Source organism: Acanthopagrus latus, chromosome 24 (genome assembly GCF_904848185.1).
Source record: "Acanthopagrus latus isolate v.2019 chromosome 24, fAcaLat1.1, whole genome shotgun sequence".
Lineage (NCBI taxonomy): Eukaryota > Metazoa > Chordata > Actinopteri > Spariformes > Sparidae > Acanthopagrus > Acanthopagrus latus.
Genome location: NC_051062.1, coordinates 586,103 through 610,441, shown reverse-complemented (window position 1 = coordinate 610,441; position 24,339 = coordinate 586,103). Strand labels below are relative to the sequence as shown.

General features: G+C 40.6%; 1 protein-coding gene across 1 annotated transcript in view; it reads left to right on the top strand.

Annotated features, from left to right (window-relative positions):
- abcc1 (ATP-binding cassette, sub-family C (CFTR/MRP), member 1) overlaps nucleotides 1-24,339 on the top strand; it is a 47,145-nt gene that overhangs the window by 6,255 nt on the left and 16,551 nt on the right. The window contains exons 4-22 of the mRNA XM_037090457.1: nucleotides 297-434; nucleotides 550-675; nucleotides 2,430-2,491; nucleotides 6,050-6,181; nucleotides 7,275-7,502; nucleotides 8,218-8,395; nucleotides 8,700-8,861; nucleotides 11,232-11,324; nucleotides 11,595-11,798; nucleotides 12,171-12,317; nucleotides 12,583-12,670; nucleotides 12,853-12,922; nucleotides 13,873-13,999; nucleotides 14,644-14,820; nucleotides 15,490-15,657; nucleotides 17,655-17,829; nucleotides 18,813-18,873; nucleotides 19,715-19,838; nucleotides 19,953-20,160. Of these exons, the coding sequence (XP_036946352.1) occupies nucleotides 297-434; nucleotides 550-675; nucleotides 2,430-2,491; nucleotides 6,050-6,181; nucleotides 7,275-7,502; nucleotides 8,218-8,395; nucleotides 8,700-8,861; nucleotides 11,232-11,324; nucleotides 11,595-11,798; nucleotides 12,171-12,317; nucleotides 12,583-12,670; nucleotides 12,853-12,922; nucleotides 13,873-13,999; nucleotides 14,644-14,820; nucleotides 15,490-15,657; nucleotides 17,655-17,829; nucleotides 18,813-18,873; nucleotides 19,715-19,838; nucleotides 19,953-20,160 (2,668 nt within the window). The remainder of the gene's footprint in view (nucleotides 1-296; nucleotides 435-549; nucleotides 676-2,429; nucleotides 2,492-6,049; nucleotides 6,182-7,274; nucleotides 7,503-8,217; nucleotides 8,396-8,699; nucleotides 8,862-11,231; nucleotides 11,325-11,594; nucleotides 11,799-12,170; nucleotides 12,318-12,582; nucleotides 12,671-12,852; nucleotides 12,923-13,872; nucleotides 14,000-14,643; nucleotides 14,821-15,489; nucleotides 15,658-17,654; nucleotides 17,830-18,812; nucleotides 18,874-19,714; nucleotides 19,839-19,952; nucleotides 20,161-24,339) is intronic.

Sequence of the window (24,339 nt, the reverse complement as noted above, 5' to 3'; positions counted from 1 at the left end):
TGCAAAAAAACTTTAGACAAAAGCTGTAACCATAAAAAATTAATTGAATGCAGCTCATCAAAAATTGGGCTGTTACAAAGGTTATAGTCAGCGACTTTATTCATTTTCTTTGTAATAGCTCTGCCCAGCTTTCAAGGCCTGATGGGATATATGTAATTTTTCCACTGCTGTCAAGATCAGGTCACAAGCTTTAAAACCAATATAGAGAACCAATAAAAACATATTGAGATTAGATGGTACTTTTTGTGTTTTCAAGTAATATTCAATTATGATTTATAAATGTGTGTCTGCTCTAGTTGCTGGCCACTTTGGTAATCCAGTATGAACGGATGAAAGGGGTTCAGTCGTCTGGAGTAATGCTTATCTTCTGGCTGGTGGCACTGCTGTGTGCCACAGTCACCTTCAGGTCCAAGATCCTCCAGGCCCTGGACCAGGTCAGCCTTGAACTAAGTTTGGATGAATACAGCTGTATTAAACCTCTGGATGTTTACCTTTTATGGATGGTTCTGTGGGTTAAAAGCTTAATCTTTTTTTTTTTTTTTTGTTAAGCTATCATCGGTGTGTGTGTGGAGATACACAACATTCTACACTTACTACGCTCTGCTGCTAGTAGCTCTGTTCCTGTCCTGCCTGACTGACCAGCTACCCCTCTTTTCTCAGGCTGTTAAAGACTTGGTAAGATAACTACACACTGTAAACCTTCCTCTTTCTCACCCTCACTCATTAGTATACATTTCTGTAACAGTTTTCTTCTTGTTTGTCAGCAGTGCTAAAGCTGAACATGACTGTCACAAGATGACAGTCCTCAAATTTAAATGCCCAGCTAGATGTGACATTGAGCCAAGATTGAAAACTTTGTCTACCATTCAAGTTCTGTGAACAGAGGTGTAGTCCTCTAATTGAGCTCTATAAATTTAACCCCAAAACTTTGTACATCTTTTTGGTGCCAAAGTCCAGGTCCAGGATTTGACACCTGATGTCAGTGCATTTGTTAGTTTCAGGAGCAAACTAAACAGTAAGCCCACTCAATGCAAAATGCTGCTTCAGACACGTTTGTACACTGAAGGATATAGTTCTGTGAAAATGAATGCTTACTGTAGAAATTTTAAAAAACACTGAACATTGTGCAACATAATGTCACTAAGCAGTTGTAGAAAGTTGTATTGAGACTTGTTTTGTAGCATGGCTTCTTTACTTCTTCCATGTGCTTTCATGACGGTTCTGGGCCCATTTTGATAGGGCCTGTCTGACACAGCCATCAGACTCAGCCACAATCACTACAGTGGTAAAGTCTAAAGAGCTCAGCATTGATCTGAAAGCACGTTTACGTGACCAAAGTAATATGATAACTGGGAATAATCAGGACTATGATGATAATCTGATTTGATTTGACGTTTACATGCATTTTGTGTTAATGGAAAAAAACAGGTTAACATGCTTACATGATTCAGTCAGTTAGTTGGATGTCTTTCCAAGTACATGACTTAAAACTGGGTTTTTTGAATTAAACTTTTTTTTAAAAAAAACATCCTGTCAACATGGCATGTCCACCAGCTGTCTTGAATTGAGATTTGTTTGTTTGCGAAGCATGCAAAATGAAGCCCTCCTTCTTCCTTCTGACATAAAGAGCCGGAGGTGGCTCTGTTACCACTAGTTGAAATGGATACATGCTTCGGCCAATAATTAGATTTTCTCACCGGCATGTATACTCAGACAACTGCAGGTGTCCGATTGAGTAGCATAGTCGAACTATGGCTATATTCCAACTAAGCTGTGCATGTAAACGTACTGACTGTCCACACTCAAGTGTGTCTTGCTCCAGACATGGCACTTTAAAGCTTAATGGAAGTTTGTACAAAGTTGAGGAAAAATCTGCAGTCAGGTGAAACAAAAACTGAGTTGTTTGGCCTCAATGAGCATCAATATGTTTGGAGGTGAAAAGGTAAGGTCTTTAACCCAAGAACACCACACCTACTTTCAAGCATGGTGCTAGTGATGTCATGCTGTTAGGCTGTTTTGCTGCCGGTGGATCTGCTGCTCTAAAGAAAGTAAATGGAATAGTGAAGAAGGAGTATTATCTCCAAATTCTTCAGAAAAACCTAAAATCATCAGCAGAATATTGAGTTTTGGGCGCAGCTGGGTGTTCAAACTGGACAATGATCCAAACACACATCATAAGTGGTAAAGGAATGTCCTGCTGGAATTTAGGTTTTTGATTGACCTTCACAAAGTCCTCATTTAAACCTTATCAAGTTGGAGTGTATATATGTGTGTGTGTATGTGTATATATATATATATATATATATATATATTATATATATATATATATATATATATATATATATATATATATATATATATATATATATATATATATATATATATATATATATATTTTTTTTTGTAACTGTAGTTTTTTTTGTCTTCAGAATCCTTGCCCTGAACCTGGCGCTTCTTTCCTCTCAAAAATATCATTCTGGTGGATCTCCAGGTAAGCAGGCAGTAAACTCAGTGGTGTGAATGTGGTGTGGATATTTATGTGTGTCAGCAGACAGTGCATTCTGAAATAAAGACTAAGAAAGGCATGAGAAAGTCAAGACTATGATAAATAATAGAACATGTGTAATTAGCTTGTGTCGGTTTTGAATGTTAAAAGTATGAAATTCCCTCTTTGTGATAGAAGAACAAGAAGAATAAAATGATCTTTATTCATCACATACAATCATACAATGTAGAGCATAGTGAAACTCCTTCTCTGTATTAAACGCCAAGGAAACAAAAACGAGGAATACTGAACTAATCAGGCTTTGGGAGATTTCCACTTGATTTGGATGGATTTTGCCCCTCATTAACACCACACCATGCCAAGAAACAGATTTTTTAATGGCCAGTATGAACTCGAAGAATGCCTCCAGCAACAAGAACCTGCTTGTATATAAGGGCATGAGAGTATATGAGAAATATATTGTGAAAGAATGCCTGAAATATGTCAACATTTACTTTGCAGATATGATTATACTAACTGAGAAATTTTGCATTCAAAGGTTTTTATAGCTTAATTATCACAAAATATTTACATGTACATACACTTAGTTGAACTGAACTTATTTATATGAAAGAAGTTATTGATGTGAAGGTAGGTATGTCATTTGTTTCAACTACAAAAACGAACCCAGAAATACAAATTTAGGATATTTGTAAATACTAAGTACCATCTCCAGTACATCAGAAGAGAACAGATTACCGACATATCTAAGAGTTGTATCGTAGGTAACAGGACTTGTTTCAGTTTCTTGAGGAGGTTCCATCTATCATCCTAGAGGCTTATTCAGTTCTAACTAACTGGGGGCCAGTTAGCATGTTGGGAATGTCCTTACTGAGTTGTTATGAAGGAGCTGGCCTAAGACATTACTTATCACCCACCTACAATGCTGTACAAACTACAAACCCATATGAAGGCCGGTTGTGTCAACGACCCCAGACCTGCCAACTTGTACGCATTTTGCATAAGTACGCTTGTACGAATTGCTGTAAAATACAAAAATATAAGCAAAACATGTGTGCTAGATGATGTTCCACCTCTGAAATGTTTCCAATGAACATGAAGGAGCAGTAATGGATATGGTAGAAATACCTCCTTAATTAGTTTTTATTGTTGTTTTTTACATCTGTTTCCAGACCTGCCAACTTGTACGTACTCGGTACGCATTTTGACCCTTAAGTACACTTGTACGAATTGCTGCTTTCTGGTACGCATTTTGTTGCATTTCGCAATTCGCCCATTTCAGTTTCTATGCAAGTTCAGATCTATGAAGTTGCTTCTGCTTCTGAGACACAACAATCTGCATGTAAGTAGAGTGAAAAGCTTTTGGCCAATCAGAGTACTGCATTTGAACACCCTCGCCTACCTGCCCGTCCTACCAAATGCTCCGCACGTTTAATGTAATACAGTGCATCAAGCAAGCAAGGCTGGTCGGATAACTGATCCCTCTTCGGCCATTTGACGCCAGCATTGAAAAGGTAAAATTAAGACGTTGAGTTTACCCGACGGTGTTGTTAACCACTCGTCAAAGTTACCGTTCATCGATGTTGTGTGTGTGTGTTGCAAACAGCAGGCTAACCGACAGTTTCCCCGAATCCATTACTGCTGCACACAAAACTGTAGGCTTGCGTGCCATGGTGGCAGAACTGCCTCCAAAAAAGGCCCGGAAACCTCAAAGATTTCTTGACAGCTATCGGGGAGATGGCGTTGCCTGCACATGTCCAGGCTGCCCGATCACTCGTTCTGCACTGTGTGCAAGACAGACATTGACATCAGTCACCAAAACAGGGTTTAGGTTACAGTTCACATCATAACAGGGAGTCCAGCTGTGACCAGCTATTAAAGCTCAAGTTAATGATGCATTGCATAGGCCTATTGTCTAGGCCAATGTGATGGCAACTGACACAATAGGCATTTAATGCAGTAACACCCTTTTAAAAGCCTATCTGAAATGATCTGACCCATGTTATTTATTAGCCTATAATTGTGTCTCTGCCAGGTTTAAATCTTGTGCTTTTGTAGTAGTTAGTTTAGGCCTATTTAAAGTTGGTGCTTTAAGAGTAAATTATTATTTAGCCTACATCATTTCCCCTCAGCAATCAGAAGAAGGCTATGTGTTAACCTGGTCTGACTCGCATCTCTAACACAGAAGTACTTAGGCCTAGCTCACTCCCCTTCCTATTATTTGGACTAGTCAAAATATATGGGCACAAGATATTGTCCAGGATATAAGATAACATTTGTGTAGTTTCATTACATATACAGCCATTCATCCACTCCCTCCTCTACACATTAATGATTTATTTTAATCTAGGAGGTTGTGACGAGCCAAACAATGTAGCTGAATTTAAATTACATGCTTCTCGTTTTCCATTGAAAGCAGTGTGTTTGTTTGTTTGTTTGTTTGTTTGTGTGTGTGTGTGTGTGTGTGTGTGTGTGTGTGTGTGTGTGTGTGTGAGAAGCAACAGTTAGACCAGTGAAATGTAAACTTTTGTCTTTATGATGGAAACACTTGTCCACCTCTTCAGTCAGTAAATCTATTGTTAGGTATCTCATTGGTTGGTGGGTCACTGTGGAGCATACTGCTCCTGGTGGTGGTGTGCCGGGGGTACTCGGGACGCCACCAAAATTTCTCCAAGGTTGGCAGGTCTGCGACCCACAATTGGCCCTAACAGCTCTGAAACTCAGACCTCACATTGACCTTGACAACTCTGTAAGAACACTCCCACACAGAGATTAAAAGCCTGCAACTTCCCTTCAGTTAGTAAGATCAGAAGAGGTCTCTTGGATGAGAGGTGAAACATCTTCACAAAAGTTAGTGACATAAATCAATGAACAGGTGCTTAAGATATGTCAATGTGTATAATGCAAGACAACAGTAAAATTGTTTAACACAAGCACCAATGCTTGACTACCAAACATTAGCACATCTACACTGATCAGCCATGACATTAGAACCACTGACAGTCTTAGTGAAAAAACATTGACCATCTTGTTGCAATGCAATGTTCTGCTGGGAAACCTTGGGTCCCGGCATTCATGTATATGCCACTTGACATGCGCCACCTTCGCAAACAATGTTACAGACCAAGTACACCTCATCATGGCAACATCACTCTCAGATGGCAGAAAGTGGATGACTGGATGAAGCTGTTTTCGGGGACTGTCAGTCTATTGGATTGGAGCAGGTCTACACCATGTTCTTTGATTGATTTATTTACAGTGAACCAGTTTTTCCTCAATGAGCAAGCACTTGGTGACAGACGAAGCTGTCTGACTTAATAGTGAAATAAAACATGGTCAAAATGTTCCTAAACCAGGATAGAGAGGAGTGTGTTGGCATTTGTGACCTTCGGCCTACAGATATTCCTTTCCTTTGGCCAGTCATGACCCTTCTGTGTGTATCTCAGATTGCACTTCTATATCTTTTGTGTTATATCACTGGGCTTAAATGCTTCTCCTCCTCCTCCTCCTCCCCTCCTTCCCCCCCTATCTTGTCTTCTTCAGGATGATGGTGACAGGCTATAAGCGTCCTCTTGTGGAGAAGGACCTGTGGTCTCTGAACCCTGAAGACTGCTCCCAAAGAGTGGTTCCACAGCTGGTGTGTCGCTGGAACACAGAGTGCCAAAAGGTTAAGAGGTCAGGAGTTCAGTACAGCAGAGAATGATTACTGCATGAAAACCTACAGAGATGTAAAACAGTAGGCCTTTTCACACAGAGATGCCGCATTATTGCTGCAGTGATGGCTCACCGTTTCTCCGCCTTTCGTTGTTCACACTGTACCAAGCAGCTCCAGCGTAAAGCCGCACCAGTGTTTCAGTTCATACAGCATGGAAAGTGACAGAGTTAACTTTTTCTGCTCTTATTTACATATTATATGGACACAATCTGTAAACATGACGCTGTTTGACTCTCACTCATGGGGAGGGATGCTGTTTTATGTTTTTCGGGCAGGAATGTGATGAAGAGTCAGTAGGACTGACAAAAGGACAGACATGACGAGTCTTACCTCACACATGTTGCAACAGTTACCACGTTTTTGTTGTTTGGTCCTGTAATGTTACTTTGTGGGCTGTTTCTCTTTATTTGATGATTGAAGGATCTGTTTAGTATCAGAGTGTGTACACCATTAGACTGACACACCCCTGATCCATGCCTCCGGCTTCTCCATTCACTCAGACGCCAACTGGCCACTGCTGCGGCTCTGATACTACCTCTGGAGGTGGATCAGAGCCGAAGATAAACTGTTGCCCCTCTCCACTTTCACACATACGGCTATGTGAAGAATTGCCGCATGATTTCACACTGAAAGGGCAGTATGAATGGGGCTACTGTTACATTGGTAAAACTGCACCTGCAGGATGCCCACAAGATTTCATGCACATTGGAAGAGCAATATTTTGCTTTCCTTTTGGTACAGTATATCCATGAGTAAATGTCTATCAAATACAAAGAAGAACCAAAAATTATACGCCCTGGATAGAATATAGGTGCTGATTAAATATTTGGCAAGCAGCTTCAGTCTGAAGTCTCAACCAATCTGTAATCATTAACTAAACTTGAAGCATAGTTTTCAACCTTTTCTTCTTTTTTTACATCAGTTTTGCAAAATGATGCCATGATTTTGTGTGCCTTGAATTATAGGTTTCAGAGAGCCACTGATAAAAATGATTTCTTTATTTAGAAAGTCAAATAGAAGCAGTCTGCATTTCCTTTCATTATCTTTTCCCAGGACTGAGAGGAAAATGTTATATTCCCCCAAACGGCTCCCACGAGGTGAGATCAAAGAGGGCCAAGCTGTGGAAGAGACTGAAATTTTGCTTGTGAAAAGTCCCCATAAAGCAAAGGAGCCATCCCTGTTCTGGGCACTGTGCCTGACCTTTGGGCCCTACTTCTTCATCTCCTGCCTCTATAAAATCATCCAGGACATACTCATGTTCGTTGGGCCTGAAATCCTTCGGTGAGAAACCTCAGTTTTTTTCTGAAACATGCTATTTGGCTTGAAAGTTTATGAATCCTCTACATGATCAGATGTTATCCATCAAGTTCTTAAAGAAGATAAAGATTATCCAGTTAAAAAAATATACAGAAAAGGATATGCTTAATTATTTGTCTATTTTGTAAAATTATTCAATACTTATTGTCTTTGTTGAGAAGTGTTAAGGATTGGAGTGTAATACTCTAGGAGGTCACAAAGAACCCTGGGATAACATCTCTGCATCAACAGGGCTCTCTTGCATTAACTAATGTCAATGTTTATGAGTCCTCCATCGGACACACACACTGAACAAGAATTGTGTTTAATAGGGTAGTAAGTAAGAAGCAGCTACTCTCCAAGAACATCGCTGCCCTTCTGAAGTTTGCTAAAGGCCATGTAAATTAATCAGAGTATTGTTGTTGAAATGTTCTGCAGACAGATGAGTCCAAATGAAAACTTTATGGTTTATGTTATTTTTGTTTGGCAAGTCCAACTCATGATGGCCCCATGTGTTGGCCCCATTTATTAAGACATTAGTAAATGTGTTTCTACTGGGATTCTTCCTCAAGGCACTTTCTACCTGTTGACCACCATGTCCTAGAGTGAAAGTTAACAAACATCAGTGTGTTGGTGACTTAATTACAGCTTAGTTTAAATTTGTCTATCATGTTCATGTTCTTTGCTCTGACCTTTTCAGGCTCTTGATCCGTTTCGTCAACGACTCCAGTGCCCCGTCATGGCAAGGCTTCTTCTACACCGCTCTGCTCTTTATAAGTACCAGTGTGCAGTCACTCATCCTCCAGAGGTACTTTCACGTTTGCTTTGTCTCAGGAATGCGTCTGCGCACCGCCATCATTGGAGCTGTTTACAGAAAGGTACATGCAAATTTGCCTACAACTCAAAAAGATTTTTACAATACAATAAACAGAAAATATTAAAAGGCACAGACTCCATAACAAACAATCAAGTAGATGAGTATTATTTAAACCACTCTCATTCTTGTTTTCACCCTGAGGAGGTTGTTTTTTGATTATTTTGAGCGATTATGAATGGAAACATGGAAAGTTAGAGTCACATAATTTAATTCATGGTTTAATTCTACTCATGGTCAGTTGTGTGCATGCTTTGGCTCTAACCTTTGTAGACTTGGACTTTTCCTTCCTGGACCCTCTCTTTTAGGCTTTGGTCATAAGCAGTGCAGCACGGCGTACCTCCACAGTGGGAGAGATTGTGAATCTCATGTCAGTGGACGCTCAGCGCTTCATGGACCTCATCACTTACATCAACATGATATGGTCTGCCCCTTTGCAGGTCGTGCTCGCCCTTTACTTTCTCTGGCAGGTAGGATTACAGAGCAATTATCGAAAACCAGACAGGTCCAAGATCATTATCACAACCAGCAAAATCTCCATGCTGAGATTTACTAAAATTAGCAGATTTGAGACTGCCCACATAGAAGTGGAATTAGTCCTATTAGCAAAGTATGTGTATACATATGTGGAATTTGACTCTGGTTTTTGCTATCCAGAGCATAGGTATAGGGAGACAATCATCCCTGCAGTGCACCATGTTGATGGTGCAGAAGCAACTAATAAGAAATGAGATTTTCAACTTAGCGGTCACATCAAAAGCATGGTGCACTTCTTCTCTGAGCAGTCGTATGCCGCTGCATACACTTTCTCTGCAGTGGGACAATTGAAATAGATGGTGGTGCTCAGAGAAAAAACACTATGTGGACAGAGGGCCTTAGGATGCTATTTGATCAGACAGTATGAGCTCACTGCTAGCTTTCAGTACTTGACAGCTGATGCTATGGACACAATTTTGTTAGTATAAAAACAGCTCTTCAAACGTCACAGTCTGTATATGTTTCTACCGGGTAAGCTGTATGTGTATGTCCTGTGTGTATGCTGTACAGTATGTATGATGAGGTAACAGAGCAAAGTGCTTCTTACCTAAGACTGTCATGAAGAAGCGATCTGCTGTAAAACACAAAAATATAAGCAAAACATCTGTGAAACGTATTGGATTTATGTGTGCTGGATGATGTTCCACCTCTGAAATGTTTCCAATGAACATGAAGGAGCAGTAGTGGACATGGTAGAAATACCTCCTTAATTAGTTTTCATTGTTGTTTTTTACATCTGTTTCCAGACCCGCCAACTTGTACGTACTTGGTACACATTTTGACCCTTAAGTACACTTGTACGAATTGCTGCTCTCTGGTACGCATTTTGTTGCATTTCGCAGTTCGCCCATTTCAGTCTCTATGCAAGTTCAGATCTATGAAGTTGCTTCTGCCTCTGAGACACAACAATCTGCGTGTAAGTAGAGTGAAAAGCTTTTGGCCAATCAGAGCACTGCATTTTAACACCCTCGCCTACCTGCCCGTCCTACCGAATGCTCTGCGTGTTTAATCTAATTCAGTGCATTAAGCAAGCAAGGCTGGCCGGATAACTGATTCCTCTTCGGCCATTTGCTGTCACTGCCGATGCAAACAACATTGAAAAGGTAAAATTAAGACGTTGAGTTTACTCGACAGTGTTGTTAACCACTCGTCAAAGTTACCATTCATCAATGTTGTGTGTGTGTTGCAAACAGCAGGCCAACCGACAGTTTCCCCGAATCCATTACTGCTGCACACAAAACTGTAGGCTTGCGTGCCATGGTGGCAGAACTGCCTCCAAAAAAGGTTTGGAAACCTCAAAGATTTCTTGACAGGTTTTAGACAGACCAGGTGCTGATTAACATAAGATAAATAAGTAGAGTAATTACAAAACAGGATTTAGGTTACAGTTGGGCTATTTTTTATTTTTGATCCTTATTGAATTTATAAACACTAAAAATGACCATGACATCATAACAGGGAGTCCAGCTGTGACCAGCTATTATAGCTCAAGTCAATTATGCATAGCATAGGCCTATTGTCTAGGCCAATGTGATGACAACTGACACAATAGGCATTTAATGCAATAACACCCTTTTAAAAGCTATCTGAAATGATCTGTCCCATGTTATTTATTAGCCTATAATTGTGTCTCTGCCAGGCTTAAATCGTGCTTTTGTAGTAGTTGCTTTAGGCCTATTTAAAGTTGGTGCTTTAAGAGTAAATTAATATTTAGGTTACTTCATTTCCCTTCAGCAATCAGAAGAAGGCTATGTGTTAACCTGGTCTGACTCGCATCTCTAACACAGAAGTACTTAGGCCTATTTATTAGCTCACTCCCCTTCCTATTATTTGGACTAGTCAAAATATACGAGCACAAAATATTGTCCAGGATATAACATTCGCATAGATTCATTACATATACAGCCATTCATCCACTCCCTTCCTCTACACATTAATGATTTATTTTAATCTAGGATGTTGTGATGAGCCAAACAATGTAGCTGAATTTAAATTACATGCCTCTAGTTTTCCTTTGAAAGCAGTGTGTGTGTGTGTGTGTGTGTGTGTGTGTGTGTGTGTGTGTGTGTGTGTGTGTGTGTGTGTGTGTGTGTGTGTACAGCAACAATTAGACCAGTGAAATGTAAACTTTTTTCTTTATGACCGAAACACTTGTCCACCTCTTCTGACAGTAAATCAATTGTTAGGTATCTCACTGGTTGGTGGGTCACTGTGGAGCATATTGCTCCCGGTTGTGGCATGCCGGGGGTTTGGGGGGTACTCATAAAATTTCTCCAAGTTAGCAGGTCTGTGTTTCTGTGCAGAACCTGGGTCCATCCGTGTTGGCTGGGGTAGCTGTGATGGTTCTGATGGTTCCTGTTAATGCTGTCATCGCCATGAAAACCAAAACCTACCAGGTGGGACCTCAACACAGACAAACATCGTCAACTTCTTAGCCTCTCCCAGTGTTTCAGTGATCATATCTGTGTATTGTGTTAGGTCATGTGTGCAGTGACAATAAGGGCAGATCCAACAGATGATTTCATTTTCATTCATGCACAGATGTAACAGGTCTACTTCAAACAAGTGGCTAGCAATGAGGATCCACAGGAAACCTCATGTTACTTTGTAATGTTGTGCAGTTTGTATTTGTTTCTGTTTATATTTTGTGCATGTGTGTTGAGCAGGTTGCTCAGATGAAGAGTAAGGACAATCGCATTAAGCTGATGAATGAGATGCTCAATGGCATCAAAGTGCTTAAGCTGTATGCCTGGGAGCTGGCCTTCAAAGACAAGGTGTCAGAAATCCGTGAGAGTGAGCTGCGGGTCCTGAAGAAAGCCGCCTATCTGGCGGCAGTATCCACCTTCACCTGGGTCTGTGCACCTTTCTTGGTGAGGACAGCACAGTAGGAGAGATTTGGATCACAATGAACAAATGCAGCGCATGGTTTTCTTTCAAAGTTGCATAGGACCTCATTAACAGAACATAGAATCATGTTCAACTTGTACAGACACACAAGCTAGCACCAGCATCAATATAGACTGGATGAAATGACAGAATGACAACATCACAAGTGTCAGAGTGTTTAAAAAAATACACTGCACTTAATTTGGGGCAGAACTTCATTTAATTATCTTGGTTTCTGCCAGTAACAACATGTTGTCATAGCACATTTATACAATGAATGAATGAATCTAATCATCTGTAATCACATCTATTTGCCTCTGTGTATTCTTTCTCCCTCCTGCTGGGTCTCTGCACAGGTTGCACTGTCCACTTTTACCGTGTATGTGCTCATCGACGAACATAATGTACTTGATGCCCAGAAGGCCTTCGTATCACTGGCACTTTTCAACATCCTTCGTTTTCCTCTTAACATGCTGCCAATGGTCATCAGTAGTATGGTGCAGGTTAGTCTGCCTCCATTCACATTCTGAGAACTCAGTCGTCATCAGTTGTCTCCATTTTTCCACTGGATTGCATTGCACATGATGTTATGTTCTTGGAGGGCGTATATTTAAAGTGTGTTAACACCAATGCCATTCCACAGTCTAGACGTTTCATATTATAAAATTTAAGGTCTAGGAAACATCAGCTCTTTAATCGCACTGATTGCTGCTGGCTCTATTCTATTGTCTGAATTGCTTTATCTTTATCTATCTCTTCCGTCTTCAGGCGAGTGTATCCTTGAAGCGTCTAAGAGTGTTTCTCTCACACGAGGAGCTGCAGGAAGATAGTGTGGAGCACAAAGCAGTAGCCAGCTGTGAGTCTTCTTTTCTTCTTCTGCTTTCCTTTACAATTGCTTTGTCTGTTATGCATTCCCTTCTTTCAGAATCCTACTTTCCCACATATCTTGTAACACCTCATTCCTGTATGTTCTGTGTGTGTATGCATATGAACGTATTTTGTATGTTATACGTCTCTTTCTTTCTTTCTTTCTCCTAGCCCCATACAGTATCTCCATAGTGGATGGAGTTTTCAGCTGGTCCAGAACTGAATCACCAACACTCAAGAAGTATGTGTTGTCTTTCCTAAGGATGCTTGAGTGCATTAATATTTTTTTTGTTTCTGTTTTTGTTTCTGTTTAGTACAGAATTCCCACAGCATGGAAAACCAGCCAGGTATCATATTGTCCTTAACCTGTCATGAGAATGGAGCTATCCCAAACGATTATTTTATTTGATTATTTTTTCGATTAGTTGACTAATCAAACAATTAATTTGACGTTACATGACCAAACAAAATAATGTAGTAACTGTAAGTGTCTTTGGTAACTTGTATGAGGAAAAAAAAATCACTGCGACGGTCAGCCCTCCGGACCGAGACTTCAGTGAACTTTCCCCTTAAAACAGCCTCCCTCCCTGCGAGTGAGAGAGACAGTGTCCAGTTTACTGATGGAGATTATGTAATTATGTCATTTAGAGCAAACAACGTAACTTTGTCACTTTCCATTATAACAGCATGCATATGATTATAAACCGTCCACGGGTTTACGCCATCATGACGTGTACTGTCATGTCTCTGTAGGAGCCGCTGCGCCGGCTTTCTGTGTGAATTACACAGCGGTTTGCCTTTACTCCAGAGATGCTTGGCTCTGTGTTAATGACCAACGGCGGAGAATTTGCGAACTGCTGCATTAATGCGTCGTCTCTGTGTGAGAGGGGCTATTCTCAGCCTCCATGGGTCCTACCATTTCCGGAAATTCACCTACCCCTTTGGTTGTTTGGGATGACGCGTCGACACAAATTACTCATGTCATCCCACCCCTGCATGAGAATATACAAAAAATTAAATTGCCTTTTTTTTCCCCCTGGTAACGTTTTCTCCACAATGGCAGACAAAGCAAACCAGATGAGATTCATTAGTCATTATTTATTGACTTGTATATATTACAATATGTATTTATCAGTACATAATTATTTTTCTAACGAATTAACAGAGTTCAATATCCCTGTGTGTCCACAGGCTTAATGTGTCTATTCCAGAAGGCTCTCTGGTGGCCGTAGTGGGACATGTGGGTTCAGGAAAGTCCTCGCTGCTCTCTGCCCTGCTTGGAGAGATGGACAAACTAGAGGGAACTGTGGCTGTCAAGGTGGCTGCTTTTGCTCTCTCACATCAATACATTGACACGTCACTCAGATGTGTGCAATGAAAGCTGTCCTGCTGCATCTTCATTAACTGTTGTTAATTTGATATGAAGTTATTTACATTATGGCTACTTGAGGGATGGCTGCAACAATAGTATTACTATAAAGTGCCTGTTTCCACTAATACTTTTTAGAGTGAGACACATGTGAGGAGTAGCTGGTAAAGGAGTTCCATATCCCATCCAAAGACATACATTCGTAGATGCCTCATTGACTTGCTGGATCGTACGTCGACATCGACATTGGCACCATATTGGTTAAAACTGTGGGTTTTCTAAATAAAAAGCACTAAAGTTTAGCAGCCTATCTGTCCCATTTAGTTAACATTTTTCACATCTACTTGTATTTCTTTACAGGGCAGACCTGCCACATCTAATCTGGTAGACCCACTGATGTATCGTGGCTACACTATGTTCTTTATATCGATACAACAACCCAATACAGTTGCTCTGTATCTAAGAGACCAATTTAATTAGGCAAGAAGCTTTTCACAAAATTTACAGATACACCAACAAGCAGAGAGAACACTCTCACACTTCATATCATTGCCTTTTTTTGTGGTTTGCCTCACCTGTTATGTTGCCTCTAGGGGTTGGTGGCCTACGTTCCCCAGCAGGCCTGGATCCAAAATTCCACACTGAAGGACAACATAATGTTTGGTCAGGAAAAGAGAGAAGCCTGGTACCAGCATGTGGTTGAGGCATGTGCCCTTCAGCCTGATCTGGAGATCCTTCCTGCTGGAGATGAGACTGAGATTGGAGAGAAGGTATCAACTCAGGAACACATAGTCGGTTTATCTACATAGTACAAACCTGGTTTGAAACCATTTTGACTGCTGTGTAAAACATAAATACAAACTGAATGATATAAAGTTCACTTTGACCTTGCTTGTGAACAAGTGGGTTTAGCAAAATGTTTACATTTAGGCTTGTAATGACACGGTCCTTTGTATACTAGAGGATGTCAGCTTGTTCCCTGAATCTAGACAAAATATAAATCTTCTAACCTCAATAGTCATAGATTTGAACAATCATCAAACTCTTAATTACTCACAAGCATAAATGTGTAACATTAGAAACATTATGTTGAAATTTAGGCTTTTTGATTCTACCGTTGGTGGTCTGTCTCAGCTCCTCCTGCTTGGAGGGTTTGCTGGTGTCTGTGGTCTTCTGGCCTCCGGTCAGAGCTACAGAAGGATGGATTGTTTGCTGGGCAAGAACCACATGCTCAACACTAGAAACATGGGAGCCACAACATTTCAAACACAAACTTGTGGGTTATGCTCCTTATGATCTCTTTTAACTTAAGTTGGAGAAGACTTCATGAAAAGCTGATTCAATACGTAAAACACACACAGACATTACACAGGCACAAAAGACTTAAACCGATAATCTAACCTTTGTTGTGTTTTTATCTCTGTGTCTCTTCTCTACAGGGAGTGAATCTGTCTGGCGGTCAGAAGCAGAGGGTGAGCCTTGCCAGGGCCGTTTATTGTGACCGTGCTGTATATCTGCTGGATGATCCGCTGTCTGCTGTTGATGCTCATGTAGGAAAGCACATCTTTGATCAAGTCATCGGCCCACATGGTCTGCTGAAAGACAAGGTGTGTAGAATATTAAACTTAACCGACAACTCCCCCACCGCATGCTCCAGCAGATAATCTGTGTAGCGGTCTACGTCAGAGCTCAGAAATGTCTTTGTTTGTGCTATAGTCACTCCAGTAATTCCAGCCATACAATCTGCTTTCAGACATTTCAAGGCACCAATGACGTTGATGCATTTCATTTGCTATGGTTTCCATTTCATTCTTTCTTTCTCCTTGATGATTATTGGGAACAAATGTTAAACACATTGTGAAATTTGTCACTTTTAAATTTAAAACACATTTAAATTCATTGGTGGTTGGTGAGTTAATCTAGGAAACTTGAGATGGGTACAAACATATGACATTACATACACCTACATGTCATTAATGGTACATTCAGAAGAAGGTATTTGTCTTTGAGACACAAAGAAACACATTGCACTTTACATACTTCACAGAACATCTCTGAAAAGATTGCATCTGTTCATTTGGTGCTGGTGGCATTTGTGTCTTGTTTGTTGGGAGTTGATATGCTCTGCTTGTTCTGCTCAAGCTGTTGTTGTGTTTATTCAAGCCTGTCCCTAATGGATGAAACAAGCTCACTTGTATCTATGTTTGGGTTGACTGGTGAGGAGTTGTAGGCATCTGATCCCATTCATGTTGTTTACACCTGTACAGTTGTCGATGTCACTCATGGGTCATAAGTCCACCTGGCTGTAATTTGGGAGTTTTTTTGAGTCACATAAGTCAAAGTGTGAATGGGCGCCAGTAGCATGAATGCCCCAAAACACAATGAATGGAGTGTAACAAGATGTTTAGCTTGTATTTACTCAGTTTAGCCCTATATGCCAGTAAAATATACCATACTGACGGGCCTCATGTTCTGGTTATTTATTGAAAATCGTTCATACATTGAAAGACTCTTTCTTTTTTTTTCATTCTTTCTACACAAGCATCAGAGTAGAGATCCTCAATGACTGTTGTTAAACAAATAGATAAACAAACTCAAACAAAGAAGAAGAAGACCGTGAGCAAAGTAGCAGTGTGTGTATACTATTCTGTGATATATGGTGTATGCTGAGTGTGAGTTATGTTGGTCAATGAGAGTTTATTTTCCAAATGTCCAGAGGGAAGAAGTCCCTCCTCAGACACTCAGTCCTGGCCATGACACTGCGTAGGCACTTGCCAGAAGGCAGCTTGACAAACAGTTCATGTTTGGGGTGGTGAATATCTATCATAATCCTGGTCGCTCTGGACCTGCACCGCCTGGTGTAAATGTCCTGAAGGCAGGGCAGTGCAGTTCTTGTGATGCGCTCAGTACACGGGATCACTCTATGGAGAGATTTCTGGTTCTGGGTGCCACAGTTGCCTTACAAGGCTGTGATGCTTCCAGAAATGACCGAGTGGATTGCAGCAGAGAAGAAGGTTTTCTGCTGCCCTGTTGAGATCTTACATTTCCTCAGACGTCTGAGGTGTTACAGGCGCTGCCTAGCCTTCTTCACCAGTGAGGTGATGTAGGTTATCCATGTTAAGTTCTCCGAGAAATGAACTCTGAGGTACCTATAGTTGCTCACCTTCTCTACCAGGGTCCAAAAGATATTTAGTGGTGTGTAATTGGACCTCTGCTTCTCCCTCCTGAAATCTACCACCCTCTCCTTGGTCTTGTTGACGTTCAGGTCCAGGTTGTTGGTCTTGCACCACAATGCCAGCAACTCCACCTCTTCCAAATAACCTGTCTCTATGTTGTTGATGATCATATGGCAGACCCTGCCACATTTCTAGCTTTACACAGTGTTCTGGGACCTTATTTTACTTTGAGAACAGCCTGTTTTTTGAGCTATGAAAAAACTGGAAAGGGATGACAGGATAATATTTGAAGTGTGTAATAATTGTTTACACTTTGACTCCTCTATCAAACTATCTGTCTTCTCGTATCATTAAGTGTACATTACTATCCTTGGAATAGTACTCTTGTACACACAAGCGTGTAAAATGTGTGTATGTGATGTGTGCAGACTCGTGTGCTAGTGACCCATGGGCTGAGCTATCTGCCCCAGGCCGACCTGATCCTGGTCATGGTTGAGGGGGAGATCACAGAGATGGGCTCCTACCAGCAGCTCATGGACACAGAGGGAGCCTTCGCTGAGTTTCTGAGAACGTACACTGCTGTCGAGCACACTGACAATGACGGTGAGATACACTGTACTTCACACACCACAATTTTATATCTTTCACGTGGAAATTTCAATATACAGCAGAGTAATGCACTTATTACAACACGGAGAGGTTACGATTGCAGTGCTGAGAATGACTTTGTCTGCTCCATGAACATTAAAGCCTCATTTTGACTTGCGGTTCAGTGCAGTTCAGATCAGCTCAGTCTGTTGCACATTAAAACTGTCATATTGGGTTTTCCGTTATCAAAAGGTGTGAAGGGTATCCAAAGAACCGCTCCATACCATGCTCTTTTTTTTTCAAAAGTATTTTTCCCAAACTCCTGAATAAACAACCACACATGTATGCTGTGCATAGTGATGGTGTGGTCAAGCAAGACAAGGAGAGAGGAGCTGAAAAGAAACTAGGGATGTGAGCATAGGGTTATGGTTAGTGGGTGTTTGTTTGAGAGGTCGAGGAGAGAGAAAGTTAAGTCAGTGAAAGAGCAAAACACAAGTCAGCAAAAGTTTGTATAAAAGACACAAGAGATTCAGCCATCTGTTGTTGCAGGTGTGAGATAGGAGCTCCAGCCCTACAGGGAAACCACGGCCAGCGTCTGAAACACGCAGGCAAAAAAAACCACAGGCAAAAAAATTCAAAATCATGACAAAGCAGAGGAAAAAGGTCATCTGTTATTTTGTCAGTAATGTACCGCACAGATCACAATGTGTCAGTTAATAAATGCAGCAGCTTCTCATGAGTTGAAACTGGTCTCCTCTTCTGTTTTCCAAATACTGCAAAAGTAAAAGGGGTTGGCCCTGAACCCTAGACAGTAACAACCCTGCCTACCTTCAAGAGTACTGTCTCAAGTGGAAATGTGTAGGTACAGTTACCATGGGTTACGTGCTATAGTGGAAATTGTTTTGGATTTTCCTTCAGTGGAATAGTTCAAAATAATCTTCAGGGAACAATCCTTTTGTCTTGAAATCTTCACTTTTTTGTTTCCTTCCAACATTTAGAATCTGTATCAAAGAGTGTAACCAAGGGAATGGAGAATGGCAGTACTGCTGCTGTTGTTGGGTGAGTGATAATGGACAACAGTGAAGCTTGAAGAGAAATAAGATAGATCAGCATTTGGATACACAGACAACACATTATTAGTAGTTGGTATTCAGTGGTAGTAATTCATTGTTCATTTGGGTCTCCAAATGGGATTTGTTAACAATAAAAATAATTGAGTATTTGGATGGATGGAAGAATGGAGACACACAAATAGAAAACCTTAAGTTAACACAGTAGAAATATCAAATGATTATTAACACTTTCCCATGAAAAATGTTTAAAGAAATTCAAATTGCGTGAACTCAACAAATTGAAAATAAATGAATTTTTTAATTCATTTAGATAACTCACTATCATCATTTTAAGCGGAAAGAAAACGAAACGAAACTATCATCATTTTGATTTCTGTGAACATTTTACAAACAGTCTTTATTTGAATACATGCTCTAAGTTATCCTTGGATGTTCAGGACAAATTTCAACCCAATCCTGTGAAAGCTAAGCAGTTGCTGAGGTGTAGAACACAAATATGGAGAATCACAGAAATGTTGAAATGTGGGTTAGAGGGAAAAATGTCACAATTCATAACTAATAAACTATTTGAATAACAGCTATAGGATTTAGGACACATTAATTTAATAGTTTTGACAAAGTTTTTCATGAAAGTCCTAGGTGAGTTGGTATTGATTGACCCTTATATGACAGACCTGAACCACATATTCACTTCAAGAGAATTTGTGGCCTTCACCAAATGTGTCATACCCAGCATTCTCTCTGAGGTCCAAATGAAAATAATGTTGACCTAATTACCCGTTTGTCTCCTGTGTGTGTTATTGTATTTGTCCATTTGTAAATTGCAGTCCAGATGTTAGCAGTGTTTCCAAACTGTCCCAGACGGGTAAAGAGAACATGGTGCTGAACAAGAAGGCCAAGAACCCTGAGGTGGGCAAGCTGACAGAGGCTGACAAGGCCAGCACTGGACAGGTTGGTAGAGGCTCAGCACGCTTTGAAACATCAGAGCAAAGAATTCATCATCACAAATCCATGCATTATGCAATGTTCTAACCTCAACCTGAACCCTCTCCTCTCCCTCCCCAGGTCAAGTTGTCTGTGTTCTGTGCCTATTTGAAAGCCATAGGAGTGCTCCTGTCATGCATTAGTCTGCTGCTGTTCCTCACACATCACCTGGTCTCCCTGTACTCCAACTACTGGCTGAGCCTGTGGACCGATGACCCGGTGGTTAATGGAACTCAGCCGTACAGGCAGATGAGACTCGGGGTGTATGGCGCTCTTGGCCTGTCCCAGGGTGAGCAGGGGTGAAATGGAGGGAGAAGCATATGCACAGTAATAGAAATTAAGCAAAAATAAAACTATACATTGACCCTAGAAGCCTAACAAAATGAGAGATTGTGAAAAGAACAGGTCAGATGCACCAGTTTATATGGTTTCTGAAGCATCCTGATGGTCAGCTCACCAATATTACAAAAAAAATTATTCTCATTTAGCTGTTCTGGCACATATCATAGGTTTGGCTCACATATGATCTGGAAACTTGGGAGTCATCGATTAAGTAACAGGGCTGTCAAAATTGCTTCAAAATGACGTTCGAATATTTGCTCTAAAAAAAACACATAGGTTCGAACCATTTGAATATCTATATTTGCGCATTATGTCAATAACAGGAGAACAAACTAATACAGCGAGACATAACTACTTGTATAGGTATTTTCGGGATACGGTACCTCAATTCCAACTCTCTGAAGCCTGTGTCATCAGCGATACTCAGCCTCATGTCCTTGCATTTGAACGAAGCAAGTTTCTTCGTGCACGCCTCTTGTCGTGCTGCAAAGAAAGAGCTTGTGGTTGGTGGTGAAAAGTATGAGTCGAGATGTAGTTGTTTAGTCATGGCATGCTCATTTGGATGCACAGTTTCGAGATGTGCCCTCATGTCGCTAGTGGTGGAATGGTAAGCTAACTGTAGCTTACACAGCTGGCATACAACTTTATCTTGAGGCTCTGTATTTTTGCCGTCTACTGACCAAAATCTGAAGTGTTTCCAAACAGGGCTTTTTTGGTTGCTTTAAGTCCAAACTACTCTCTCTGCTGGGCTCTGAACTTGCTGCCATTTCGTTTTTCTCTCTGGCCTCTGCATCTGCCATGGTTTTTGTCACGTTTTACTTTCAGCAGTGAGTGACGCTGTGCAAGTGTGACTCCTGTGACTTGTCCCTGACCCTGTCATGCCTGTCACACTCAAATATTCATTTTCACAGTCGAATCTGTTTTCAATCTCTTTTTTTTGATATTCAAATATATATTCATTTAGAATATTTAGAATATTCAGTTATTCAGTTCAGTTAAACAAACACTTGATAACTGCAACAAGACTCCTGCCCAACTTCAAATAAGTCAACATCATCCCTAAACTGAAAGATTAGATATGATTTTACAAAAAGGAGGGAAAGCAGATATACCTTGAATCAGCCAATCACACCAAAGCAGCTATGAGCTTGTAACCCGTTTTGGCACATTTACAGTTAGCAATACCTCTCTGTTTTTCCCTGGAGGCATCTCTCTTTGACCCTTTCTTTTTTTATAGTGATTTTCATTTCTTGGCCTGTCTTATAGTATTAGCTGTCACACAGCTTATACTACCAGACAGGTGTTGAGGTTGTACTACCAGACAGGTAGTCTTTACTGATGTCTCCTCTTTGGGTCTTTGATGCCAGACATTGACATTGACACACCACCACAACACGCGCTGCTGCCTTTTTATGATGCAGTACCTACTGTACATAAGCAGTCAAACATGTGCAGTAAAACATTTAGTATAGCACCATGTCAAATTTACCTGTAGCCCTGAACCTTCCCTATATGAGCTACAACGTGGCTGGGGTTCCTCTGTCACCTGATAAGTAAAAGCTATGAGCAGTGACACAGCATGACTCAAATCTCAAAGAAGATCAGTGGTATTCACTAGGCCTACTTTTAATATTACAACTAGCTAACACTTAAAATTAAACTCACCACCATGTCTTTATTTAAGTTCATCTGCTGCTGTGACCCTGCCACTCCACTGCTGTCTGATAAAGGGGATGGCTGTGTTGCTTCTTCTGTCACCTGACACAGTAACAAATCAAGCACTATTAGGAGTGAGAAAACGGTTGATACATCTTATGGCTTATAGCAACTTTAGATTGATTTGACAAAATGTTTAAAGGGACAGTATCATATTTTCTATTAAAAGTTTATCACTAGAGATGTGCCCATCCGATCTGCAGGATTTGGATTGGGGCTGATATGGGCATTTTTGAACGTGGACCCAAGACCACACACACGTAACGTTACTATGGCAAACCTGTGGATAAAAAACCAGCTCACCTCTGTGGTAGAGGATCAGGGTTTTCTTCATCATCTGGAATTTTTGAATCCCCGATATGCCCTACCATCTCGGCATTACATGACATTGACTCCACTTTTAAGTTACAACATGCCGGTATGTGCGCTAGTTTCGTGGGTCTCATGCAGCAGACCATCTAAAACAGGCAATTGAGAAGATGGCGAACGCGTGTGAAAAAAAGAAAGGTCGATGTCATTTTTGTGATGACATAAGAAATATGAAAAAATCGACAGATGATTTGGAGATACTGAGCGTTCACTGCATTGTGCACACACTCCACACAACTGGTTGTACACGAGGGTCTGCTGTCACAGTGCAGTATCACAGACTCACCTGCTGATGCAAGGAAGGTGGTAGGCCAATGTTGCAATAGCATATGCAAAATAAGAAAGAGCCGTATGAAAGTATATACTTTGTTTCAACAAAATAAAAAAAATATTAAGGAAGGCTTAGATGCAGGTACTTTTTTTCTTAATACAGCTGTATTATTCAGGAAAATATTAGTTAAGGCTAAGTAACGGATCGGGACCAGGTATCGGCATTTATATTAAAGTACTCGGATCGAGACTGGGGTAAAAAAACCTAATTGGGACATCCCTACTTATCACCATGCATTACAATCTCAAACCACATGAGGACTGGAAGCCCAGTAATACATATAAAAGTCCACCAAATGCCAACCATATAGGCCCGTATCACTGCTGAATACAGACCGAAGAATATCAACAGCATTTCTAGCGAGAAGGGTTATTAATAGGGCTGGGTACCGAACTTTGGTTCTTTTTTGGCACCGGCCGAAATGCTTCGGTAGTACCAAGTATCAAAATATGGCCCGCCTTCGGTGCCAAGTTTCGGTTCCCAGAAGTTAATCAGGTGATCAACATCTGAAAATGTTGCTGGTGATTGGCTGTAACATTACACGTGATTGTGGCATGCAGGAAAAATACATACGTGGTTACCAGAGACGTTTTGTGGTTATGCCCACAGACGGGGTTCACGTGTATCTGTGTTGTGAACTGTAGTTGTGTGTGTCGTTGAACCGGTTAAAAAATGCCACCAAGGTCAAAAGCGTGTCTCCATTTTAGCAAGATTGATGCCCATCGTGCACGATGCAAAATATGCAAAACAGTCATTATTGCTAAAGCCGACGACAAGTCTAATTTTATGAAGCACCTGACCATGCACAGCATCAATTTAAGGACAGAAAGTTGCTTCATGTTTGACTGCAAGAAGAGCGAACCGCGGCCATCCTCCTCTCAGCATTTAAGTCCGCCTGTGGACGTTACAGAGCCCGAGCGGCCTGATTCAAAATCTCCACCACTGCACTCCAGTGTGTAAAGCTAACTTAAGATATTAGTGTGTTGCTTTATTTTATGGCTATGTAGCTATCTATACCAAAATCTAACTAGAGACTGACAGTAATAGGTAAAGCTTAGCTTGTAAAGATGTGCTCACCAGTTGGGTCAGCTGGTTAAACAGCTAACCTAATGTTCATTGTTATGTTTATCTTCTCCTCACAGTAGACACCATCAGCCAGGAGCGGTCTTGTCTGTGTCCTGAGAAAGCAGACGTGATTTTTCTGAAGAAAAACTGCTAAGTGAAAAGGTCCTCATTATGTAGCAGTGGGCATTAGATATTGACTTGTCACTTGTTTGCAAATTCTTCTTTTGCCCTGTAAATTATTTGTTTATTTTTTTCTGTAAGAAAACTGCTTGGAGAGAAAAAATACCAAAGCTGAAAAGTAAAACTCAAGATTTGTACTGTAATGTGCCATGTAATTTTCTTTTTGTTAGAATTGATTTATAAAATTGGTATCGAAAAAAGTGTCAGGAACCAGTATCAAAGTGAAGGTCAGAATCAGAAATCCTTTAATGTCCCTCAGGTGGGGAAATGTGTTTGTCACAGCAGCGACAGGATATTACAAAAACAGAAACATATTACAAGAACAGGAATAATAGTAAAATAAGCAATAAAATTAAAAAGGGTCAAAATAGACATATATACATATTTACATGATATAGTGCAAAATAAAAAAAACAGCAGTTTTTTGTTTTGGTTTGTTTTACAACATAGATTTTAAAAACAGAT